Consider the following 23,008-nt stretch of genomic DNA (forward strand, 5'->3'; position numbering starts at 1 on the left):
TGGTATTGCAAAAAATATTTTTTGCAATAAAAAGCGTCTTTCAGTGTGTGACGGCTGCCAATCATAAAAATCCGCTAAAAAACTCGCTATAAAAGTAAATCAAACCCCCCTTCATCACCCCCTTAGTTAGAAAAAAATAAAAAAAAAATGTATTTATTTCCATTTTCCCATTAGGGCTAGGGTTAGGGCTAGGGTTAGGGCTAGGGTTAGGGCTAGGGTTGGGGCTACAGTTAGGGTTGGGGCTAAAGTTAGGGTTAGGGTTTAGATTACATTTACAGTTGGGAATAGGGTTGGATTAGGGTTAGGGGTGTGTCAGGGTTAGAGGTGTGGTTAGGATTACCGTTGGAATTAGGGTTAGGGGTGTGTTTAGATTAGGGTTTCAATTATAATTGGGGGGTTTCCACTGTTTCGGCACATCAGGGGCTCTCCAAACACGACATGGCGTCCGATCTCAATTCCAGCCAATTCTGCGTTGAAAAAGTAAAACAGTGCTCCTTCCCTTCCGAGCTCTCCCGTGTGCCCAAACAGGGGTTTACCCTCACATATGGGGTATCAGCGTACTCAGGACAAATTGGACAACAACTTTTGTGGACCAATTTCTCCTGTTGCCCTTGGGAAAATACAAAACTGGGGGCTAAAAATAATTTTTGTGGGAAAACAAAAAGATTTTTTATTTTCACGGCTCTGCGTTATAAACTGTAGTGAAACACTTGGGGGTTCAAAGTTCTCACAACACATCTAGATAAGTTCATTGAGGGGTCTAGTTTCCAATATGGGGTCACTTGTGGGGGGTTTCTACTGTTTAGGTACATTAGGGGCTCTGCAAACGCAATGTGACGCCTGCAGACCAATCCATCTAAGTCTGCATTCCAAATGATGCTCCTTCCCTTCCGAGCCCTCCCATGCGCCCAAACGGTGGTTCCCCCCCACATATCAGGTATCAGCGTACTCAGGACAAATTGGACAACAACATTTAGGGTCCAATTTCTCCTGCTAACCTTGGAAAAATACAAAACTGGGGGCTAAAATATAATTTTTGTGGAAAAAAAAATATTTTTTATTTGCACGGCTCTGCGTTATAAACTGTAGTGAAATACTTGGGGGTTCAAAGCTCTCACAACACATCAAGATGAGATCCTTAGGGGGTCTACTTTCCAAAATGGTGTCACTTGTGGGGGGTTTCTACTGTTTAGGTACATTAGGGGCTCTGCAAACGCAATGTGACGCCTGCAGACCATTCCATCTAAGTCTGCATTCCAAATGGCGCTCCTTCCCTTCCGAGCCCTCCCATGCGCCCAAACGGTGGTTCCCCCTCACATATGGGGTATCAGCGTACTCAGGACAAATTGGACAACAACTTTTGGGTCCAATTTCTCCTGTTACCCTAAGGAAAATACAAAACTGGGGGCTAAAAAATAATTTTTGTGGGAAAAAAATGTTGTTTTATTTTTATGGCTCTGCATTATAAACTTCTGTGAAGCACTTGGTGGGTCAAAGTGCTCACCACACATCCAGATAAGTTCCTTAGGGGGTCTACTTTCCAAAATGGTGTCACTTGTGGGGGGTTTCAATGTTTAGGCACATCAGTGGCTCTCCAAACGCAACATGGCGTCCCATCTCAATTCCAGTCAATTTTGCATTGAAAAGTCAAACGGCGCTCCTTCCCTTCTGAGCTCTCCCATGCGCCCAAAGAGTGGTTTACTGCCACATATGGGGTATCAGCGTACTCAGGACAAATTGGACAACAACTTTTGGGGTCCATTTTCTCCTGTTACCCTTGGTAAAATAAAACAAATTGGAGCTGAAGTAAATTTTTTGTGTAAAAAAGTTAAATGTTCATTTTTATTTAAACATTCAAAAAATTCCTATTAAACACCTGAAGGGTTAATAAACTTCTTGAATGTGGTTTTGAGCACCTTGAGGGGTGCAGTTTTTAGAATGGTGTCACACTTGGGCATTTTCTATCATATAGAGCCCTCAAAATGACTTCAAATGAGACGTGGTCCCTAAAAAAAAAATGGTGTTGTAAAAATGAGAAATTGCTGGTCAACTTTTAACCCTTATAACTCCCTAACAAAAAAAAAATTTGGTTCCAAAATTATGCTGATGTAAAGGAGATATGTGGGAAATGTTACTTATTAAGTATTTTGTGTGACATATCTCTGTGATTTAATTGCATAAAAATTCAAAGTTTGAAAATTGCGAAATTTTCAAAATTTTCGCCAAATTTCCGTTTTTTTCACAAATAAACGCAGGTACTATAAAAGAAATTTTACCACTATCATGAAGTACAATATGTCACGAGAAAACAATGTCAGAATCACCAGGATCCGTTGAAGCGTTTCGGAGTTATAACCTCATAAAGGGACAGTGGTCAGAATTGTAAAAATTGGCCTGGTCATTGACGTGCAAACCACCCTTGAAGGTAAAGGGGTTAAACATACCTATAGGGCAATGTAAAGATTTGGTTCATACACTCTAGTAATGGGCAGTCTTTTAATCCTTTCACGCCATGACCATTTTTTTTCTTATTTTAGTTTTTTCCTTCCCCTTCATCTAACAGCCATAACTTTTTTTATATTTCCACCAATATGACCATATGAGGGCTTGTCTTTTGTGGGACGAGTTGAACCTTTGAATGACACCATTGATTTTACCAGTGTACTGGAGAACGGGAAAAAACTTCAAGTGCGGTGAAATTGCAAGAAAAAAAAAAAGAATTGCAATTCCACAATTGTTTGTTGGATATTTTATTAACCCCTTCATAACCCGGGGTATTTTCGTTTTTCGTTCCCCTCCTTCCCAGAGCCATAACTTTATTTTCCGGTCAATATGGCCATGTGAGGGCTTATTTTTTGCGGGACAAGCTGTACTTCTGAACAACACCATTGTTTTTAGCATGTCATGTACTAGAAAACGGGGGAAAAAATTCCAAGTGCGGTGAAATTGCAAAAAAAAAGTGCAATCCTACACTTGTTTTTTGTTTGGCTTTTTTTGCTAAGTTCACTAAATGTTAAAATTGACCTGCCATTTTTAATCTCCAGGTCATTATGAGTTCATAGACACCAAACATGTCTAGGTTATTTTTTTATCTAAGTGGTGAAAAAAAATTCCAAACTTTGCTAAAAAAAACCAAACAAAAAACAATTGAGCCATTTTCCAATACTCGTAGCGTCTCCATTTTTCGTGATCTGGGGTCAGGTGAGGGCTTATTTTTTGCGCGCCGAGCTATCGTTTTTAATGATACCATTTTGGTGCAGATATGTTATTTTGATCGCCCGTTGTTGCATTTTAAAGCAATGTCGCAGCGACAAAAACGTAATTCTGGCGTTTAAATTTTTTTTCTAGCTACGACGTTTAGCGATTAGGTTAATTCTTTTATTATTGATAGATCAGGCAATTCTGAACGCAGCAATACCACAGGGTGGAGCTCATAGCAATATGGCATCAACAATCATAGAGGTCTCAAGTAGACCTCTGGTTGTTATGCCGATGTATCGCTGACCCCCGATCATGTGACAGGGGTGAGCTATGTGCTCATTTCCAGCCGAGGGCCGGAAGCAGTAGTTAAATACAGCTGTCAGCGTTTGACAGTGGCATTTAACTAGTTAATAGCGGCGGGTGAATCGCGATTCCACCCGCCACTATTGTGGGCAAGTCAGCTGTTCAGAACCGCTGACATGTCCCGACAGGGGATCTGACCTCGGACATACTATCCCGTCTGAGGTCAGAAAGGGGTTAAAGTTCACGATATGGTAAAACTGACCTTGTAATATGGCTCCCCCAGGTCAGTACTAGTACGTTGATACCAAACATGTATAGTTTATTTAAGCAGTGAAAACTAATTCCAAAATTTGTATCGAAAAAAAAGTTTGCTTTTGCTGTCATATTCCGAGACCTGTAGTGGTTTCACCTTTCAGGATCTGGCTTACTTTTTTGTGCCCTGAGCTGATGTTTCTATCAATACCATTTTGGAGTAGATATGTTGTTTTGATCACCTGTTACTGCATTTTATTTCAAAGCTGCAGTGGCCAAAAAAATCTTAATTATGGCATTTTGATTTTTTTCTCATTATGCAGTTTACCGATCTAATTTAATATTTTAATAGAGAGGACATTTCCAAATACAGTGATACCCCGTAAAAAACGGGGACAATTTGAACTTTTGCTTATATTTTTGAAAACTTTTTGTAGCTTTTTACTTTATTAAATAGTCTTCTAAGGAGTCTTGAAGCTGCAATTGTCCAATTGTATGTGCTATGCACAGCAGTGCTTTAGCATTGCTACGTATAGCAGAAATCACAATCTATGAAAGCCAGCAGTGAGCCAGCGTTCATAGGAGTATCGTAATAACAGGCATAGGGTCTTCATCAGACCTGTCATGACAACCCATTGGCACCTCTCTGATTATGGAGCAGGGACACCAACGAGCAGGACTTTTGACGCGCTTCCAGCTGGTGTGTATTTTAACTGGTTAACAGCTGCGTGTGGAGATCCAATCCACCTGCAGCTGTTAAAAGCACATGAAAGCAGATTAAATCAGTGGCCATGTGTGGGGAAAGATGTGGGGTCTGCATAGGAGCACGCATCCAAGTCAGGGACACGTCATATGACGTAAATATGTCATATGTCATGAAGGGGTTAAAAAAAATTAATCATAAAAAGTATATTCACATCAAGCAGAGTTGCTGCAGAAATCTGTGCAACAGTTTAATTCTGAACAGGAATTAACATTTTTTTTAGATAAAGAAATGTATACAATAAATCAGAAGCATGAAAATATACCCTTAGGAGACAGATAGTTGCTTCTAACAAAATTACAGTATCATCAAAAAGTTAATGAGTGGCTTGGAGAAATGGAGAAAAGGATTTTACCTTGAGTACACAAAAATCCCTATATCATCAAAAAGTTAATTTCATATCTTCAATACAAAAAGTGAAACTCATATTATATAGTCATTACAAACAGAGTGATCTATTTCAAGTGTTTATTTCTGTTAATGTTGATGATTATTGCTTGCAGCCAATGAAAACTCAAAAGTCATTATCTCAGTAAATTAGATAAACAAAAAACACCTGCAAAGGCTTTCTAAGCGTTTAAAAAGGTTCCTTAGTCTGTTTCAGTAGGCTCCACAATCATGGGGAAGACTGCTGACTTCACAGATGTCCAGAAGGCAGTCTTTGGGCTCTTCTCTATTTGCGAGAAACGTGTCTCGCATGTGAAAACCAAGCTCTGGCGCCGGCACTTGGGAGCGGAGCGTGCAGCTCCATGTGTTGCTATGCAGCCGCACGCTCCGCTCTGGAGTGCCGGCGCCAGAGCTTGGTTTTCACATGCGAGACACGGACGTTTTTCTCGCAAATGGAAAAGAGCCCTTTGACACACTCCACAAAGAGGAAGAGACACAAAATGTCATTGCTAAAGAAGCTGACTGTTTACAGAGTGCTGTATCCAAGCATATTAATGGACAGTTAAGAGGAAAGAAAAAGTGTGGTAAAAAGAGGTGCACAAGCAACTGGGATAACTGCAGCCTTGAAAGGATTGTTAAGAAAAGGCCATTCAAAAATATGGGGGAGATTCACAAGGAGTGGACTGCTGCAGGAGTCATTGCTTGAAAAGCCACCACACACAGACATATCCAGGACATGGGCTACAAGTGTCGCATTCCTTGTGTCAAGCCACTCATGACCAATAAACAATGCCAGAAGCGTCTTACCTGAGCCAAGGAGAAAAATAAATGGACTGTTGCTCAGTGGTCCAAGGTGTTGGTTTCAGATGAGAGTAAATTTTGAATTTCATTTGGAAATCAAGGTCCCAGAGTCTGGAGGAAGAGTGGAGAGGCCACAATCCAAGCTGCTTGAGGTCTAGTGTGAAGTTTCCACAATCAGTGATGGTTTGGGGAGCCATGTTATCTGCTGGTATAGGTCCACTGTGTTTTATGAAGACCAAAGTCAGGGTAGCCATCTACCAGGAAATTTTAGAGCACTTCATGCTTCCCTCTGCCGACAAGCTTTTGGGAGATGGAAATGTAATTCTCCAGCAAGACTTGGCACCTGTCCACACTGCCAAAAGTACCAATACCTGGTTTAAAAACAACAGTATCACTGTGTTTGATTGGCCAGCAAACTCACCTGACCTTAACCCCATAGAAAATCTATGGGGTATTGTCAAGGGGAAGATGAGCGACACCAGACCCAACAATGCAGACGAGCTGAAGGCTTCTAGCAAAGCAACCTGGGCTTCCATAACACCTCAGCAGTGCCAAGGCTGATCGCCTCCATGCCACGCCGCATTGATGCAGTGATTGATGCAAAAGGAGCCCCGACCAAGTATTAAGTGCATTTACTGAACATACATTTTAGTAGGCCAATATTTCAGATATTAAAATCATTTTTCAAGCTGGTGTTATTAAGTATTCTAATTTACTGAGATAACGTTTGAGTTTTCATTGGCTTTAAGCCATAATCATCAACAGAATATCGTAGTTACTTACCGATAACGGTATTTCTCTGATCCCATGACGGCACCACGGAGAGAGAGGGATCCGCCCTCAGGGACAGGAAACCCACAGGTTAAAAAGGCGGGACCTCTCCTCCACCTCAGTTTGGTTTACAGAGCCTTGCAGGGAATTTCTGCTGTAACTTAATTGGTTATTATACACACAAAAAAACATAACTATACATATATAACTTATATAAGCTCTTTTTTTTTTTTTTTTTTTATATGCACACCTCGTGACTTAAAATATTAGTAGTGAGGACACCCATACGTGAAGGGAGGGAATATACAGGTGCCGTCATGGGATCAGAGAAATACCGTTATCGGTAAGTAACTACGATATTCTCTTACCCCATGACGGCACCACGGAGAGAATTTCAAAGAATGAGTATTTAGGGTGGGACTACTGCCTCAAGAACTCTCCTACCAAAAATTAAGTCTGAGGGAGAGGATAGATTAAGCTTATAGTGCTTGAAGAATGTAGAGGGGGAAGACCAGGTGGCTGCTCTACATATTTGATCTATTGATGCTCCACCACGTTCTGCCCAAGAGGTTGCCACCGACCTTGGTTGAATGGGCCTTAATTGTGTCTGGAGCTTGTTCCCCGGATGAGATATACGACATCTTGATGGCGTCTCTTACCCACCTTGCCAATGTGAACTTCGATGCTTTGTGACCCTTATTTGGTCCCTGAAAGCAGACAAACAGAGCCCTCCCTTTCCTACACTCCCTTGTAGCTGACAGATAGTGTGTTAGGCATCTCTTTACATCTAGTGTGTGTAGAGCTTCCTCTTTTTTGTTTTTAGGGTTAGGACAAAAAGATGGTAAGGCTATCTCTTGAGATCTGTGGAATTTTGACGCCACTTTAGGGAGGTAAGAAGGATCAGTTTTAAGGATTACTCTGTCATCTAATATTTGGGTTAGAGGCGGGTAAGCTGATAAGGCCCTAACGTGAGGAAGATACCGGTTCTGGTCTTGAGGACGCCTCCTCCACTTGAACCACCGTCTCCCTCCTGGATCCACTAGAGCCTCTGCTGCGCTGGGATCCTGAGCTGCTGCGCTGTGTAGGTTTTCGCGAAGAACGGCGCTCCTTCGGGTTTTTTGTCACAGGGGCCTGTGAAATTTCTTCCACCGACTGCTCTACTCCACTCATGGTGGTATCTTCTGAGCAGCGGTATGCCCCTTCTCTTCCGGATATATACTAACAGTGCGGCGCAAGGCAACTTCCGGTTTACCCAGAGGTCCCCTGCGCTGCCCCGGAAGTGACCCCCACGCCTGCGCAGTAAGTCGCGCCGAACCTCGCGCGCGCTCTATTAGTTGCCGGCTTCACAGAAGGGACGGAGGGATCCCCGCAGCCGCCGCTGCCCATACCAGAGCCTCCTGTTGGTGACCGGCGTCACCCCCTTCTTTGAGCTCCTCAGACCGGCGTTTTTTTCCCCAGGTAACCGCCGCTACCTATTACCGGCTGATTTGTAGGAAAGAGAAGAAGCAGACTTGCTCCTCTTCACTGCTTCTTCTCCACATATACCAACAGGGCCTGCCGACCCCGGAATGTGTCCTCAGGGAGGATATCCACCCGGAACCGCGGCAGGGCCCCCCCGCTGCCTGAATTCGGTCCGATGGTCCCTGGAATCCCGCGACGAACGGTGAGCTGTGGGTTCCCCGTCAGGGACAGGAAACCGAACTGAGGTGGAGGAGAGGTCCCGCCTTTTTAACCTGTGGGTTTCCTGTCCCTGAGGGCGGATCCCTCTCTCTCCGTGGTGCCGTCATGGGGTAAGAGAAATAAACACTTGAAATAGATCACTTGGTTTGTAATGACTCTATATAATATGAGTTTCACTTTTTGTATTGAAGAACTGAAATTAACTTTTTGATGATATAAGGATTTTTGTGTACTCAAGGTTAAATCCTTTTCTCCGAGCCACTCATTGGGAGACACAGGACCATGGGTGTTATGCTGCTACCACTAGGAGACTGACACTAAGTTAATTAAAAAAAAGTTAGCTCCTCCTCTCAGTATACACCCTCATGCTGGCTCCCAGAGAGCCAGTTCAGTGCAAAAGCAGTAGAACATTAACAACATATAAGAGTACAACATGTCAAACTAAAGAACCATCACCAGTAGGCTAACAGGGTGGGTGCTGTGTCCCCCAAAGAGTGGCTCAAAGAAAAGGATTTTACGGTGCGTACACAAAAATACCTATTTCTCCTTCACCTCATTGGGAAACACAGATCATTGGGGAACACAGGACCACAACACGTCCCAAAGCAGCCCCTGGGTGGGAAAACAACCGAAAACATCAGGTTTCACGTAGCAACTGCCTAGATGTGTGCCACTGCAGCCTGCAGAATTTTTCTGCCCAGCCCCACATCAGCTGAAGCTGGAGTATGAGCTTTATAGTGCTTCGAGAAAGTATGTAGGCTGGACGAAGTCGCGGCTTTACAGACCTGATCCGCCTATGCTTGATGCCGAACAGCCCAGGAAGCACCTACTGACCGAGTGGAGTGTGCTCTGATCCCCGCTGGGATAGGCTTACCTCTGATGCGGTAGGACTCTTGAATGGAGGAACGAATCCACCTAGCTATTGTGGCCTTCAAAGAGGCTAGACCATTCCTGTGAACCTCAGGAAGCACGAACAAAGAATCCGACCTTCGGAAGGACTCCGTCCTCGAGACATACCTTCTCCGAGCTCTGACTACACCCAGAGTATGGAGAGCCTTTCCAAGCTGTGGACTGGAGCCGGACAAAATAAAGAAAGAACAATGTCCTCATTAAAGGTGAAAGGATGAGACAACCTTGGGTAAAAAGGATGGGGACGGCCTGAGGACAACCTTGTCCTGATGGAAACTATGGAAAGGCGCCCGACAGGACATTGCAGCCAGCTCCGAAACCCACTTGATTGATGTAATTGCAACAAGAAAAACAACTTTCCAGGACAGAAAGGTGAGCGAAATGTCCTGAAGTGGTTCAAAAGGGTTCCTGTCCCAAGCCGCTAGAAGAGCATGCTGTAAGGGGCGGAGGTGCATCTGTGTGAAAGGAACCGCTTCCATTGCTGCCACCATTTTCCCCAGTACCCTCATTGCAAAGCAGATGGAATGAGGGAATGACTGAGAAAGTGCGCGGGCTCCTTGCTGAAGGGCTAGAACCTTGTCTTGAGGGAGAGTCACCATCCCTCGAGAGGTGACCAGGGTCATGCTTTAAAAGGATATCTGCTGAGCTGGAACAGGGGGAAGACTTGGCTAAGTTTATCAGCCAACCCAGCCGAGAAAGAGTGTCGCAAGTGGTAAGAACGGACTCCGCGCAGTTGTGGAAAGACGGACCCTTGACCCGGAGGTCGTCTAGATAGGGTAGGACGACCACACCCTGAAAGTGCAGGATGGACATGACAGCCACCATGACCTTTGTGGACACACCCTGGGAGCAGTAGCGAGGCCGAAGGGCTAGACCGTGAATTGAAAATGCTGCTCGCGAATGGCGTAACGCCGGAACTTGGGGGGCATGGAGAATCAGGATGTGTAGGCAAACATCTCGGATATCGGTGGATGCTAGAAACTCCCCTTTTTCCATTGAGCTGATGACCGAACACAGAGACTCCATGCAGAAATGATGGACCTTGACAAACCTGTTTAGAAGTTTGAGGTCTAGTATGGGTTTCACTTTTCCGTCCTTTTTTGGGACAACAAATAGGTTGGAGTGGAATCCCGTGAACCTTTCGTTTTGCGGAACTGAGACAATGACGCCATTGCGGCGCAAAGAGTCTATGGCTCAGGAAAGAGCCTTTTCCCTTGCCCTTGATGCTGGAAATCGGGAAGGAAAGAAACGAGCCGAGGAAACGCGAAGAAAAAAATATCGATTTTGTATCCGGAAGTCACCAGATCTCTGACCCATTCGTCATGAACGACTAAGAGCCAGACCTGGTTAAACTATCAGCTATCCTGCTGGTGTCGACCGGATAACACCATGAGTCACTGGGCCGAAAATCTTTCTTTGGGCCGCTTCTTCCATTGTTGATTGGACCTATAGGATGCCTGGAGTCCTCAATTCGTGCGAAGAGAGCATTCTGATCCTGAAGAGGCAGTGGCAGTGGACCAACCCGGATTGGCACGAACGGATCGGAAACGGATTTGTTGTTGATGCTGAAAAGGACGCCTAAGCCTCTGCTGGGGAAGAAATTTGCTCTTTCCCCCGTAGCATCCAACATAAGCTGATCCAGCTTCTCTCCAAGCAAACGCCCACTCTGGTAAGGAAGAGAAGTCAAAGACTTTCGATGCAGAATCCACCTTCCATTCTCTAAGCCATAAAGACCTTCTGATCGTGATGGTGTTTGCCACCGATAGAACCGCACAGTTGGCCGCATCCAAAGAAGCATGTACCAGGTAATCTCCTGCCTGAGGAATTTGGCTAGCCAGCTGCGCTGCCTCCGGAGGAAGATTACTGCTCTGAATGGAATTAGCCAAGGTCTCTGACCAGGAAACCATTGCTTTAACTACCCACGCTGCAGTGAAGGAAGGATATAGAGCCGCACCTGAGGCCTCAAAGACAGATCAAGCCAAATTTTCTATCTTGCGGTCTGTGAGGTTTATAATAGATGATCCATCCAGCAGGCATAGAAGGGTTTTGGATGCCAGGTGAGAGACTGGCGGGTCTACTACAGGGAACTCAGCCCAATCTTTTCTCAGATCGTCGGAGAAAGGGTACTTCGCCTCAAGCATTTTTCGTCCTGTAAAGCGCTTATTTCCCTGGGCCGATTAACTATATCCTGAAACTCCGGGTGAATGGCGAATGTTCTATGAGGACGCTTAGGCTACTTTCACACTAGCGTCAGTACGGGGCCGTCGCCATGCGTCGGCCTGACGTACCGACGCAAACTGTGAAGAAAATGAACAACGGGGGCAGCGGATGCAGTTTTACAACGCATCCGCTGCCCCATTGTAAGGTCTGGGGAGGAGAGGGCGGAGTTCCGGCCACGCATGCGCGGTCGGAAAAAGTGGAACCGACGGACAAAAAAACGTTGCATGCAACTTTTTTTGTCCCGACGGACTGCAAAAACACGACGCATGCAACGTGTGGCCATACGTCGCAATGCGTCGCTAATGAAAGTCTATGGAGAAAAAAGTTGTCCGCAGGATGCGTTTTTTCTCCAAAACGACACATTGCGACGGAGGCCAAATGATGCGAGTGTGAAAGTAGCCTTAGCTTTTTTGAAGCACATAGCGTGATCCGGGACAGAGCCAGAGTCTTCATCAACCTTCAGAGTTTGGTTGACTGCCTCAATCAGAGAATCAACAGTCCTCTGAAAAGTCTGGCGAATCCAGATCTAAGGAGACTCAGAATCGAGTTTGCTATCAACGTCTTGAGAGGGAAAACGAAAAACGGAGCTCGCAGATGCCAGGGCACGTGATTGTACAGGAGGAATACTACGTATCCGTTTCCTAGACGCTTGTAGTTTCTAGACTGTGCGCGGCCCCTGCGAGCCGACTGTTCCCGTGTAGGGGAGGGTCTCTCTGCGTCAGACGTGTGAACACCACGATCCCCAGAAGGAACAGTGAAGGATTCAAGCGCTTTGACCAGAGAAGTCAGAGACGAGACCCACTCAGGGGGACTAAAGACATTGGGCTCAGTGTTAGCAGGGGGCTCCTGAGCGCATTTGGGGTCACAGCTCTGAGCTTTTGGAAATGCAGACTGGCAGGAATTACATGAAGTGAAAAAGACTAAGAGTCTTATGGGACTTTTTTAGGTGCCTGAAACTGGGATAAGGGTTCCCACAGGAGGGAGAGTGAGCTAGTAGCAGCGCTCCTTACCCAGGTCCTGTGTCCCAGCCACGAGTATCAAGCTCCACGTCACTATCCAGGCAAGCAGGAGGCTTCCTGAGCATCCGGAGGCCCTGTCAGCGTGCGATAGGATATAGGAAGATGGCTGCTGAGATTACATGGGCGCCTCTCGTTCAAATGAGAAGCACCGAAAAAGAGGGCGGAGCCGCCGCATCGAGTCATAGCGGGGCAGAGCCTCGGCTGCAGCCTGTACAAGGCCAAAGCCGGGGACTAATTTTTACCTAGGCCTGAAAAAATGACCCTCCTCCCTGCCAGGAAAAGTCTGCTGCCTGTGCCCGGACTGCTCAGAGCCCTACACCTTTTCAGCGCTTACCCAGAGAAGTTGGAGATGTCCTTCGGACGATGCTGCAGGTACCTCCCGTTGTGCAGCTGCTGTCACTGGTGATTTTTTGGATGGTGCAGGGATAAAGGGGTAAAAACCCTCAATCCACTGTCCCTTTTATAAGGAGATGGAGAGAGACTGTCCGCCTCCTTGCTTCATCCACTAAACAGTGGTGGAGCAGTGGGGGCTGCCTCTGCGCATCCAAGGGGTTCAATCCCCCTGGGTGGACAGGGCTGGTTGTCCGGCATTAGGCCTGGCTGCAGAAGAGGGTACATGGAGGTGACACTCCATGTGCTTGTCTGTTGATGGTGCGGGGAGATCGGTGCCCCTTAAAAGACCCGTCGCCCCTAAAAATCAGCCCAGGAATGGCATCCCGCATCACAGGAGAGGGTAAGTGGAGGCGACACTCCACATGCTCGCCTGTTGTTGGTTTGGGGAGATAGGAGCCCCTTCGTCCAGGTAAAAAAAAAATCTTAATTAAAAGTTAAAATAACAGTGTTTTTGGTTCGAACCACCCGTGTGCCTCCAACGGACACGAAGCATGAACTGGTTCTCTGGGAGCCAGCATGAGGGTGTATACTGCAGAGGAGGAGCTAACTTTTTTTGTATTAACTTAGTGTCAGCCTCCTAGTGGTAGCAGCATAACACCCATGGTCCTGTTTCCCCCAATGAGGCAAAAGAGAAATTCTAATTTTGTCAGAAGCACCTGTAGGAAGAGTGGGGGGTCCTAGTTTAAACTACTGTAACTTTTATTCTACTACAAACACCAGGGATATCCGCAAAATGGCAAATGATAAACATTTTTTTTTTAAACTAAACACTTTTCCTCTGTGTGAACACTTGTGTTACCTGCGTCTAACCCTCATCTTCGTTTCAAACCACATGGTGATCTAGACTAGATTTGCCTTGTGAATAATGGCACTTCCCAGAATGGACCATCCGTATATACAAGAATGTCATGTCGGGAAACATAAAAATTGATGTGGTTGGATTTTAAACAATTAGAATTTTTTTCCTCTCAAAATTGCTAAAGTGTACTAGCACATACACCAACAATATTCAGCAAGCCATGTGCCGACCATTTTGAACATGGACAGCAAACAGACCAAACATACTCTTGTCTGAACCTGGCCTTTGACTCAAAACCATACACCAAAAGTTGATACATGTAGTCGGAACTGGATTTCTGGATTCAAGGAGAATGGTAAATATAAATAACTGACTTGAACTTCTGCCTATTGACCCATTTCTGGCTAGCGCTCGAAAACCTGCATATGTGTTTCAAGCCAGGTGTGGATGGCCTGAAGTCAAACCCAGACTGAGTACCACCTTACATATCAGAATTCTAACATGGCAACTAGTAAAATGTCAAATACTCCTGTCCAAACTCTAACCTTTGGTAGTTTCTGGATCCAAAATTTTTTAGTGGATTTCTGTTTCTTTTTACATTTCAGGCACATGTAGAGCTCGGTCTCATCCAACTCTTCAAGGTCTGTGAAGCTGCGTAGGCAGTCTTAAATGAAAGATGCAAGATAAGGTAAATATCCGCATGATGTCAAAGTCGCAAAAATGCAGTATGTCAACGTTCCTAACCAATTTTTATTATCTGAACACACTGACAAAAAATAATTAGCTTTGCAAGTAGTATTGACTAATGGTTTCTTGCAGTTTTATTTCCACAGTTCCTTCGAATATGTATGTAAATAAATGGTGGCATCTCATAGCTTGAATCTACAGTAACACTCCACTTGGTTTGTCCCCTACTTTATCACACATCTAGTAAGTTTTATTGGAAAGTAGGGGAAAATGGACGAAAGTATGGCTTCAGTATCAGGCTATAAAGAGTCTGCATAAGGGTGGAGACATGCAACTATGGGAAACTTAACCAAGATTAATTTGCAAACTTGCTCCAAATACACTGTTGTGGGATAACTACACAGAAGTATCATGGCAGCTAAAGTATCGAGAAACTGCAGTTATTTCAAAGGCCGGGAATTCATAACCATCTCCTCTCTTCACACAGGTACAATCTCTGCTTGCTGTCATCTGCTGCTTATCATCCTGCAACATTTCCTTTAATGGTACAATCTCTGCTGTCATCTGCTACTTATCATCCTGCAACATTTCCTTTAATGGTACAATCTGTGCTGTCATCTGCTACTTATCATCCTGCAACATTTCCATTAATGGTACAATCTCTGCTTGCTGTCATCTGCTACTTATCATCCTGCAACATTTCCTTTAATGGTACAATCTGTGCTGTCATCTGCTACTTATCATCCTGCAACATTTCCTTTAATGGTACAATCTCTGCTGTCATCTGCTACTTATCATCCTGCAACATTTCCTTTAATGGTACAATCTGTGCTGTCATCTGCTACTTATCATCCTGCAACATTTCCATTAATGGTACAATCTCTGCTTGCTGTCATCTGCTGAGCATCCTGCAACATTTCCTTTAATGGTACAATCTGTGCTGTCATCTGCTACTTATCATCCTGCAACATTTCCTTTAATGGTACAATCTGTGCTGTCATCTGCTACTTATCATCCTGCAACATTTCCTTTAATGGTACAATCTGTGCTGTCATCTGCTACTTATCATCCTGCAACATTTCCTTTAATGGTACAATCTCTGCTTGCTGTCATCTGCTGAGCATCCTGCAACATTTCCTTTAATGGTACAATCTGTGCTGTCATCTGCTACTTATCATCCTGCAACATTTCCTTTAATGGTACAATCTCTGCTGTCATCTGCTACTTATCATCCTGCAACATTTCCTTTAATGGTACAATCTGTGCTGTCATCTGCTACTTATCATCCTGCAACATTTCCTTTAATGGTACAATCTCTGCTTGCTGTCATCTGCTGATCATCCTGCAACATTTCCTTTAATGGTACAATCTCTGCTGGCTGTCATCTGCTGCTTATTATCATGCAACATTTTTTAGGCTGGTTTCACATTTGTGTCTGTTTGCGCAACGTTTCATCCACAGCAATCCGTATGCGTCGCTTCTCGGTGCGCGGCGGGGTCCGGCGAACGCACTATGTTGCATTTTTGGAAGAATTAAAAATCCGTCAAATATGCGCAGGCATCCGCATGCGGATGAGTGGGTTAAAGAAACACATTACTGTCTATGGGAACGCATGCGTACACCATGTATCTGTCTCTTTTGGGTATGTCTCCTGAGTAAGCACTTCTAATTTACTTGGATCTAGCTTTTCTATTAACCCATCTTATTCCTTCACCATGTTTCCATAAGCCCTTACAGTGTTTGCTCCACTAATCCTCACTCTTCTTCGCTATCCCCAAACCCCAGCACCCTCTAACCAAATAATCATCTCCTCTTCCCTCTTTCCTCCCCACCTGACCTGCTCCTCAACTTCAAATCTGTCCTAATAAAAATAAAACAAGCCGGCCACTCTTTCTCCCACCTGCTCTCCCTTTCTCTGCTTCTCCTCACTGCTGGCCACATATCTCCCAATCCTGGACCACCACAGCTCATACCTCCCATTACTACTCCCTCATACCGCTCCCTATCTAATATGAACTACCGCAATCTTTCCAGCGTAAAACCCGTGCCCTTGACGCCCACCCCCCTGCTTCCTCTCTCTGGAGCACTCTGAAATGCCCACTCAATCTGCAATAAGCTTCATGTGATTCATGACCTTTTTCTCTCTCGCAATCTTGCCTTCCTCTGCCTCACAGAAACATGGCTGACACCGCCTCCCCTGCTGCGCTCTGTTACAGCGGCCTCCATTTCACCCACACTCCTCGCCCTGGCAATAGACATGGTGGAGGAGTGGGTCTTCTCCTTTCTTCTAACTGCACCTTTAACCCAAATCCCACCTCTACCCTCCCTTATCCTCCCCTCTTTTGAAGTCTACTATGTCCACGTCTACTCTCCCTCCAACCTCCAAGTGGCCGTCATATACCGTCCTCCGGGCCCGGCCACTGCCTTTATTGATCAATTCTCCAACTGGCTTCTTCACTTTCTTTCCAATGACATTCCCACTATCATCATGGGCGACTTCAACATCCCTACTTGATACCCTTCAGTCAACAGCCTCCAAACTCCTGTCTCTTACTTCATCCTTTGGACTTACGAAGTGGTCCTCAGCCACCCACACAGAAGGACATACATTAGACCTGGTCTTCACCCGTCTCTGCTTTCTATCAAATTTCACCACCTCCCCTCTCCCTCTATCCGGCCACCATCTACTCACTTTTTCATCCCTGTCCTCCTCACCTGTCACCCATGTCCAGCAACATGCGCACTCCCGCAGAAGCCTTGCACACCTAGACACCCACACGCTCCCTGACTCTATTCTACCACTGGCATCCATATCCTCACTCCACGACACAACACAGATAGTACCACTGCTTTCCACAATGCCACTCTAGCATCAGCTATTGACAAGGTCGCCCCTCTCGTTCATGGCAGCGTGCGACATATCAACAGACAACCCTGGCACAGTAGCACCATTAAAATCTCCGGCAAGTGTCCATTGTTGCAGAGCGGCTTTGAAAGAAAACAAATTTGCAAACTACTTCACTGAATTCAAACAGGCAACACTAGCTTTCAAATCTGCCCTCATCTCTGGTAAACCGACCTACTTCACCACCCTCATATCTTCCCTATCCTACAACCCCAAACAGTTATTCAAAACCTTTAACTGCCTCCTCCGCTCACCACTGCCCCCTCCAACCTCCCACATCTCTGCTGAGGACTTTGCCACACACATTAAAAATAAGATCGACCAAACAAGGCAAATCTTCACTGTTCAACCACAACAACCCCTTTGTATACCAGACCAATGCCCAAACCCCATTATCTCCCTATCCAACGTCACTGAAGGGGAACTTAATTGTCTCCTCTCCAAATCGCACCTCACCTCCTCCCCAACCTCATCACAACTCTTATCTCATCCCTAAACCACCTCTTCAACCTACTGCTAAATTCCGGTACCTTCCCTTTTGCTTTCAAACATGCCACATTCACGCCTATCCTTAAAAAGCCAACCCTCGAGCCAACCGCTATGTCCAGCTATCGCCCAGTATCGCTGCTCCCATTCGCTTCCAAACTCCTGGAGCAGCACGTCCACGCTCAACTTTCCTCCCACCTCTCATCTAACTTGCTCTTTGACAATCTACAATCTGGTTTCTACCCCCATTACTTCAATGAGACAGCCCTGACCAAAATTACTAACGACCTACTTACAACCAAAGCTAACAGACTATACTCTATACTCCTCCTCCTAGACCTGTCCTCTGCTTTCGACACAGTAGACCACTGCCTCCTACTACAGATCCTCTCGTCCTTTGGCATCAAAGACCTTGCGCTATCCTGGATCTCCTCATCCCTTCCAACCACACATTCAGCATCTCCCACACTACCTCCTCATCCCACCCTCTCTCTGTTGGAGTTCCCCAAAGGCTCTGTTCTAGGACCCCTACTCTTCTCAATCTATACACTTGGCCTGGGGCAACTCAAAGTCCCATGGATTCCAGTACTACCTTTATGCTGATGACACTCAGATCTACCTCTCTGGCCAAGATGTCCCCTCTCTGCTGTCCAGAATCCCAGAGTGTCTATCAGCCATATCCTCATTCTTCTCCTCTCGCTTCCTCAAACTCAATGTGAACAAATCTGAACTCATCAGCTTTCCTCCATCTCACAGATCTTCCTTACGTGACCTATCTATTACAATTAACAACATCACGCTTTCCCCCGTATCGGACGTCCGCTGCCTCGGAGTAACCCATGACTCTGCCCTGTCCTTCAAACCACACATCCAAGCAGTTTCCACCTCCTGTCGACTCCAGCTCAAAACATCCCCAGAATCCGTCCTTTCCTCAACCCTCAATCTACTAAAATACTTGTGCATGCCCCCATCATGTCCCACCTTGCCTACTGCAACATCTTTTTCTGTGGCCTCCCTGCTAACACTCTCGCACCTCTAGTCCATCCTTACCTGCTGCCCAACTAATTCATGTCTCTCTGTGCTACTCTTCTGCTTCTCCCCTCTGCAAATCTCTTCACTGGCTCCCATTCCCTCAGCGTATCCAGTTCAAATTACTAATACTGACCTACAAGGCCATCTATAACCTGTCTCCTCCATACGTCTCTCAACTAATCTCCCGATATTTTCCCTCACGTAAACTTCGGTCCTCCCAAGACCTCCTTCACTCCTCCACACTTATTCGCTCCTCACCCAACCGCCTCTAAGACTTCTCCCGAATATCCCCCATCCTCTGGAATTCTTTGCCCCAACAAGTCCGACTATCAACCACATTCGGATCCTTCAGACGGAACCTGAAAACCCACCTCTTCAGGAAAGCTTACAGCCTGCACTGACCTCGCTGCCTCCTCACCAACAGCGGAGCTGCTGTAACCCACCAACCTACTGTCTCCTTTCCCACCATCCTGTAGAATGTAAGCCCGCAATGGAAGGGTCCTCTCACCTCTGTATAAGTCTGTGATTGTTAGTTTGTTTACTGTAAGTGATATCTGTAATTTATATGTAACCCCTTCTCATGTACAGCACCATGGAATGAAAGGTGCTATATAAATAAATAATAATAATAACTGCAAAAGCATAGGCTGATAAATGTATGTCGCCCGACACAGCCACGATCAGCATAGTGACATATGAGAAAAAAAAAACAAGAAATAAATGAACTACAGCTATATTTCTGATCCGTTACTATTATATTAAAGGAAACCTGTCACCCCCAAAATCAAAGGCGAGCTATGCCCACCAGCATCAGGGGCTTATCTACAGCATTCTATAATGCTGTAGATAAGCCCCCGATGTATCCTGAAATATGAGAAAAAGAGGTTAGATTATACTCACCCAGGGTCGCTCCCGCTGCGGTCCGGTCCTGGGCCTCCCATCTTCTTACGATGACTTCCTCTTCTTGTAGTCACGCTGTGGCTCTGGCATACTTTGTCTGCCCTGTTGAGGGCAGAGTAAAGTACTGCAGTGCGCAGGCGCCAGGAAAGGTCAGAGAGGCCCGGCGCCTGCGCACTGCAGTACTTTGCTATTCCCTCAACAGGGCAGACAAAGTATGCCAGAGCCACAGCGTGACTACAAGAAGAGGAAGTCATCGTAAGAAGATGGGAGGCCCAGGACCGGACCGCGACACCCATCGTACCGGCACCGCCCCTGGGTGAGTATAATCTAACCTCTCTTTCTCATCTTTTAGGATACATCGGGGGCTTATCGACAGCATTACAGAATGCTGTAGATAAGTCCCTGATGCTGGTGGGCTTAAGCTCACCTTCGATTTTGGGGGCGACAGGTTCCCTTTAAAACAAAACAGTAAAGTGGAGAGGACATTATTCAAATAAATTACCGTATTTTCTGTTGTATAAGACGACTGGGCGTATAAGACGACCCCCATCTTTTCCATATAAAATATGGAATTTGGGATATACCCGCCATATAAGACGGGGGTCATCTTATACGCCCAGTCATCTTATACGGCGTGTGCGGTGCGTATGGTTCCCAGGGTCTGGAGGAGAGGAGACTCTCCTTCAGGCCCTGGGATCCAAATTCATGTAAAAAATAAAGACTAAAAATATGGATATACTCACCCTCGGACGGCCCCCGGCTCTCAGCGGTGCAAGCGGCAGCCTCCATTCCTAAGAATGCATTGAGCGTAGGACCTGCGATGACGTCGTGGTCACGTGACCGCGACATCATCGAAGGTCCTTCACTCACTGCATCCTTAGGAACGGAGGCTGCCGCTTGCAACGCTGAGAGCAGGGGGCCATCAGAGGGTGAGTATATCCATATTTTTTTATTTTTAATCTTTACTTTTTACATGAATATGGATCCCATGGCCTGAAGGAGAGTCTCCTCTCCTTCAGACCCCTGGGAACCATCCAGGATCGCTCCCTGCACACGCCGTACCCGGCGTATAAGACGACCCCGACTTTTGAGACGATTTTCAGGGGTTAATAAGTCGCCGGAAAATACGGTACTTTTAATAAAATCAATTTGACATGAGTTTTTCAGCTACCGGTACTCTGGAATCACATCTCTCTCCAGGAAGGCCTACAATACCCAACCCCCACTCCACTACCCTACTAGCAGCTTCTACTCTGCTTTCTGATGAGTTATCTATACTTAACCCTAGCTACTGCTTTCCTGGTCTGTAAGTTGCAAAGTCGCAACCAACAGTTACGTGACCGCAGAAGCCACCGATGGCTAATGGTCAAGGTGACTGGTGGTAGGGACATCATCACTTCCGATCCAAGAGACTTTTGAAGAGGCAGCATTTGAAGCATTGAGTGGATTCTGGTGGTAAGTATGGCTTTTTTCCTCCTTCTCCCTACGCTTTCTTCTTCCCAGTGGGAAACCCGTCTAAGGCCTCTTTCACACTTCAGTTATTTGGCGTCAGTCTAAAACCGCCATGTTCCTCAAATAACGGATCCGTCATTTTTTTTGACGGATCCGTTATTTTCCCATAGACTTGCATTAGTGACGGATTGTGACGGATGGTCGTCCGTTCCATCCGCCATGCGACGGATCTGTCGACATTTGGCGGACGTTTTCTGAAAATAGACGGACATTGGAACGTTTTTTGTCAACGCCGAAATGGCGGATCGCGACGGATCCGTCGCGTCCGCCATTCCATAGAATGGGCGCCTATGGGCGACGGATCCGCCGCAACCGTTTTTTCGGCGGATCCGTCGCCCCAATCCGTTTTTTCAATTGCGCATGCTCCAAAAAGTAGATACTTCTCCCAGACAACCCCCAAGTAACGGATCCGTCAAAAAAACGGATCCGTCAGAACCGTTTTCGCAACAATTGTGACGGATCCGTCAATCCGTCACTATGTCGGTAGTGACTGACGCCAAAAGACTGAAGTGTGAAAGAGGCCTAAGCCTTCATCGGCGGGGCCCCGTGTATCAGTCTTGTTTACGTTATGTTTGCGGTATTTATAAGTTGACTAAATACTAAATTCCTTTCTTTTCCATCTCTCACTTGACAGTTTTGCAATAAACACTGGTTGAGTACCAAAAAGTAAATTTATTTTCATCAGACGGAAGACGCAACACTATACACAGATGAGACTCTATATACATATGTACTCTAGTAATACTTCAGTGTGTCTCCAACATGGCCAATTCATGGAAAGTTTTTAAAAACACATTAAAAGTAATATTAATAGAAGCACAATGTTTCTCTCTTACAACTTTATTTCATAGGTTTAGTTAACTAAACTAGATAAATCACCGTGAACAAGTAAGGTCAATGCATGCAGGGGTTTCTTACCTATCGCTACTGTAATTGCAATAATCCGTTCTGTGCAGACCTATGTAAGCCATAAGCTGAATACACTTTATACAAAAATGCTGGTTACATGCCCAGTGCCAAACAGATGACTGCTCAGTAAATGTGAAATTAGCTGCCATGTTTACCCCTGGAAAGCTGAAACATTTAGAATTAACAATTAAATCATTGACAAACTATAGCAATCTATACCTTTTAGAGTACATGTTGGTCCATTTTCTTGGTTCTTTCGTTTGTTACGGAATTGACTAGGAATGTCTAATGAGAGATCTATAAAGAGAAAAAAGTAGTGATGACAGACAACCAATATAGCTGCATTTTGTGTTGTCATTTTTAAAAGTTCTGTCTATCATCGATTCCTCCAACAATATGCTCATTCGTTGGGCGATTTCCAGTAAGTTTACACAGGATGATAATGGAGAACAACAGTCCTAAAATCATTTGATCACCAATATGTTAGCATTAACCCCTTAATGACTGACCGCTGAGAAATAAGTGTACAGCGCCCCCAGCGTCGGAAAATCTCTGGTGTCTCGGCTACTGGGGTTTTTTACCGACCCCCAGTGTTGTGATCACAGTTATTCGTGAAATAACAGCGACCGTAAAAAAAAAGTCTGATTTCCTATTTATTTCTCTCTCCTCTGATATGATCTAGCACATCAGAGGAGAGAGAAATGGGGCCTCCCAAGCCCCCCCAGTACCTGCAGTGTTCCTCCAGCTGTGTCCCCCGGCCATTAGCGTCTTTCTCCGGGTAGAAAATGGTGGGCGACTGCCGACATCTGCCAGCCGGCACCCAGGAATAATAGGAGATTTTTCCTATTGGTTCATTTTGACCAATGTGATAGGGTCTATCATAGTGATCAAAATAAAAAAACAAGTAAATCATACCCCCTTTATCACCCCCTTAGTGAAGTAAAAATTATAAAATAAAAAAAGATTTTTTTTTCCATTAGGGTTAGGGATTAGGGCTGTGTTAGGGTTGGAGTTAAGGTACCTTCACACATAGTAACATAGTAACATAGTTAGTAAGGCCGAAAAAAGACATTTGTCCA

General features: G+C 45.4%; 1 protein-coding gene across 5 annotated transcripts in view; it reads right to left on the reverse strand.

The window, feature by feature from the left end:
• The window catches only part of USP3 (ubiquitin specific peptidase 3), a 62,784-nt gene that overhangs the window by 12,952 nt on the left and 26,824 nt on the right, over window positions 1–23,008 (reverse strand). For all 5 annotated transcript variants that reach the window (XM_069765572.1, XM_069765574.1, XM_069765575.1 and 2 more), the window contains exons 11-12: window positions 22,149–22,226; window positions 14,044–14,162 (exon numbers count right to left, since the gene is read on the reverse strand). In XM_069765572.1, coding sequence (XP_069621673.1) covers window positions 14,044–14,162; window positions 22,149–22,226 — 197 coding nt within the window. The remainder of the gene's footprint in view (window positions 1–14,043; window positions 14,163–22,148; window positions 22,227–23,008) is intronic.

Source organism: Ranitomeya imitator, chromosome 4 (genome assembly GCF_032444005.1).
Source record: "Ranitomeya imitator isolate aRanImi1 chromosome 4, aRanImi1.pri, whole genome shotgun sequence".
Classification (NCBI taxonomy): domain Eukaryota; kingdom Metazoa; phylum Chordata; class Amphibia; order Anura; family Dendrobatidae; genus Ranitomeya; species Ranitomeya imitator.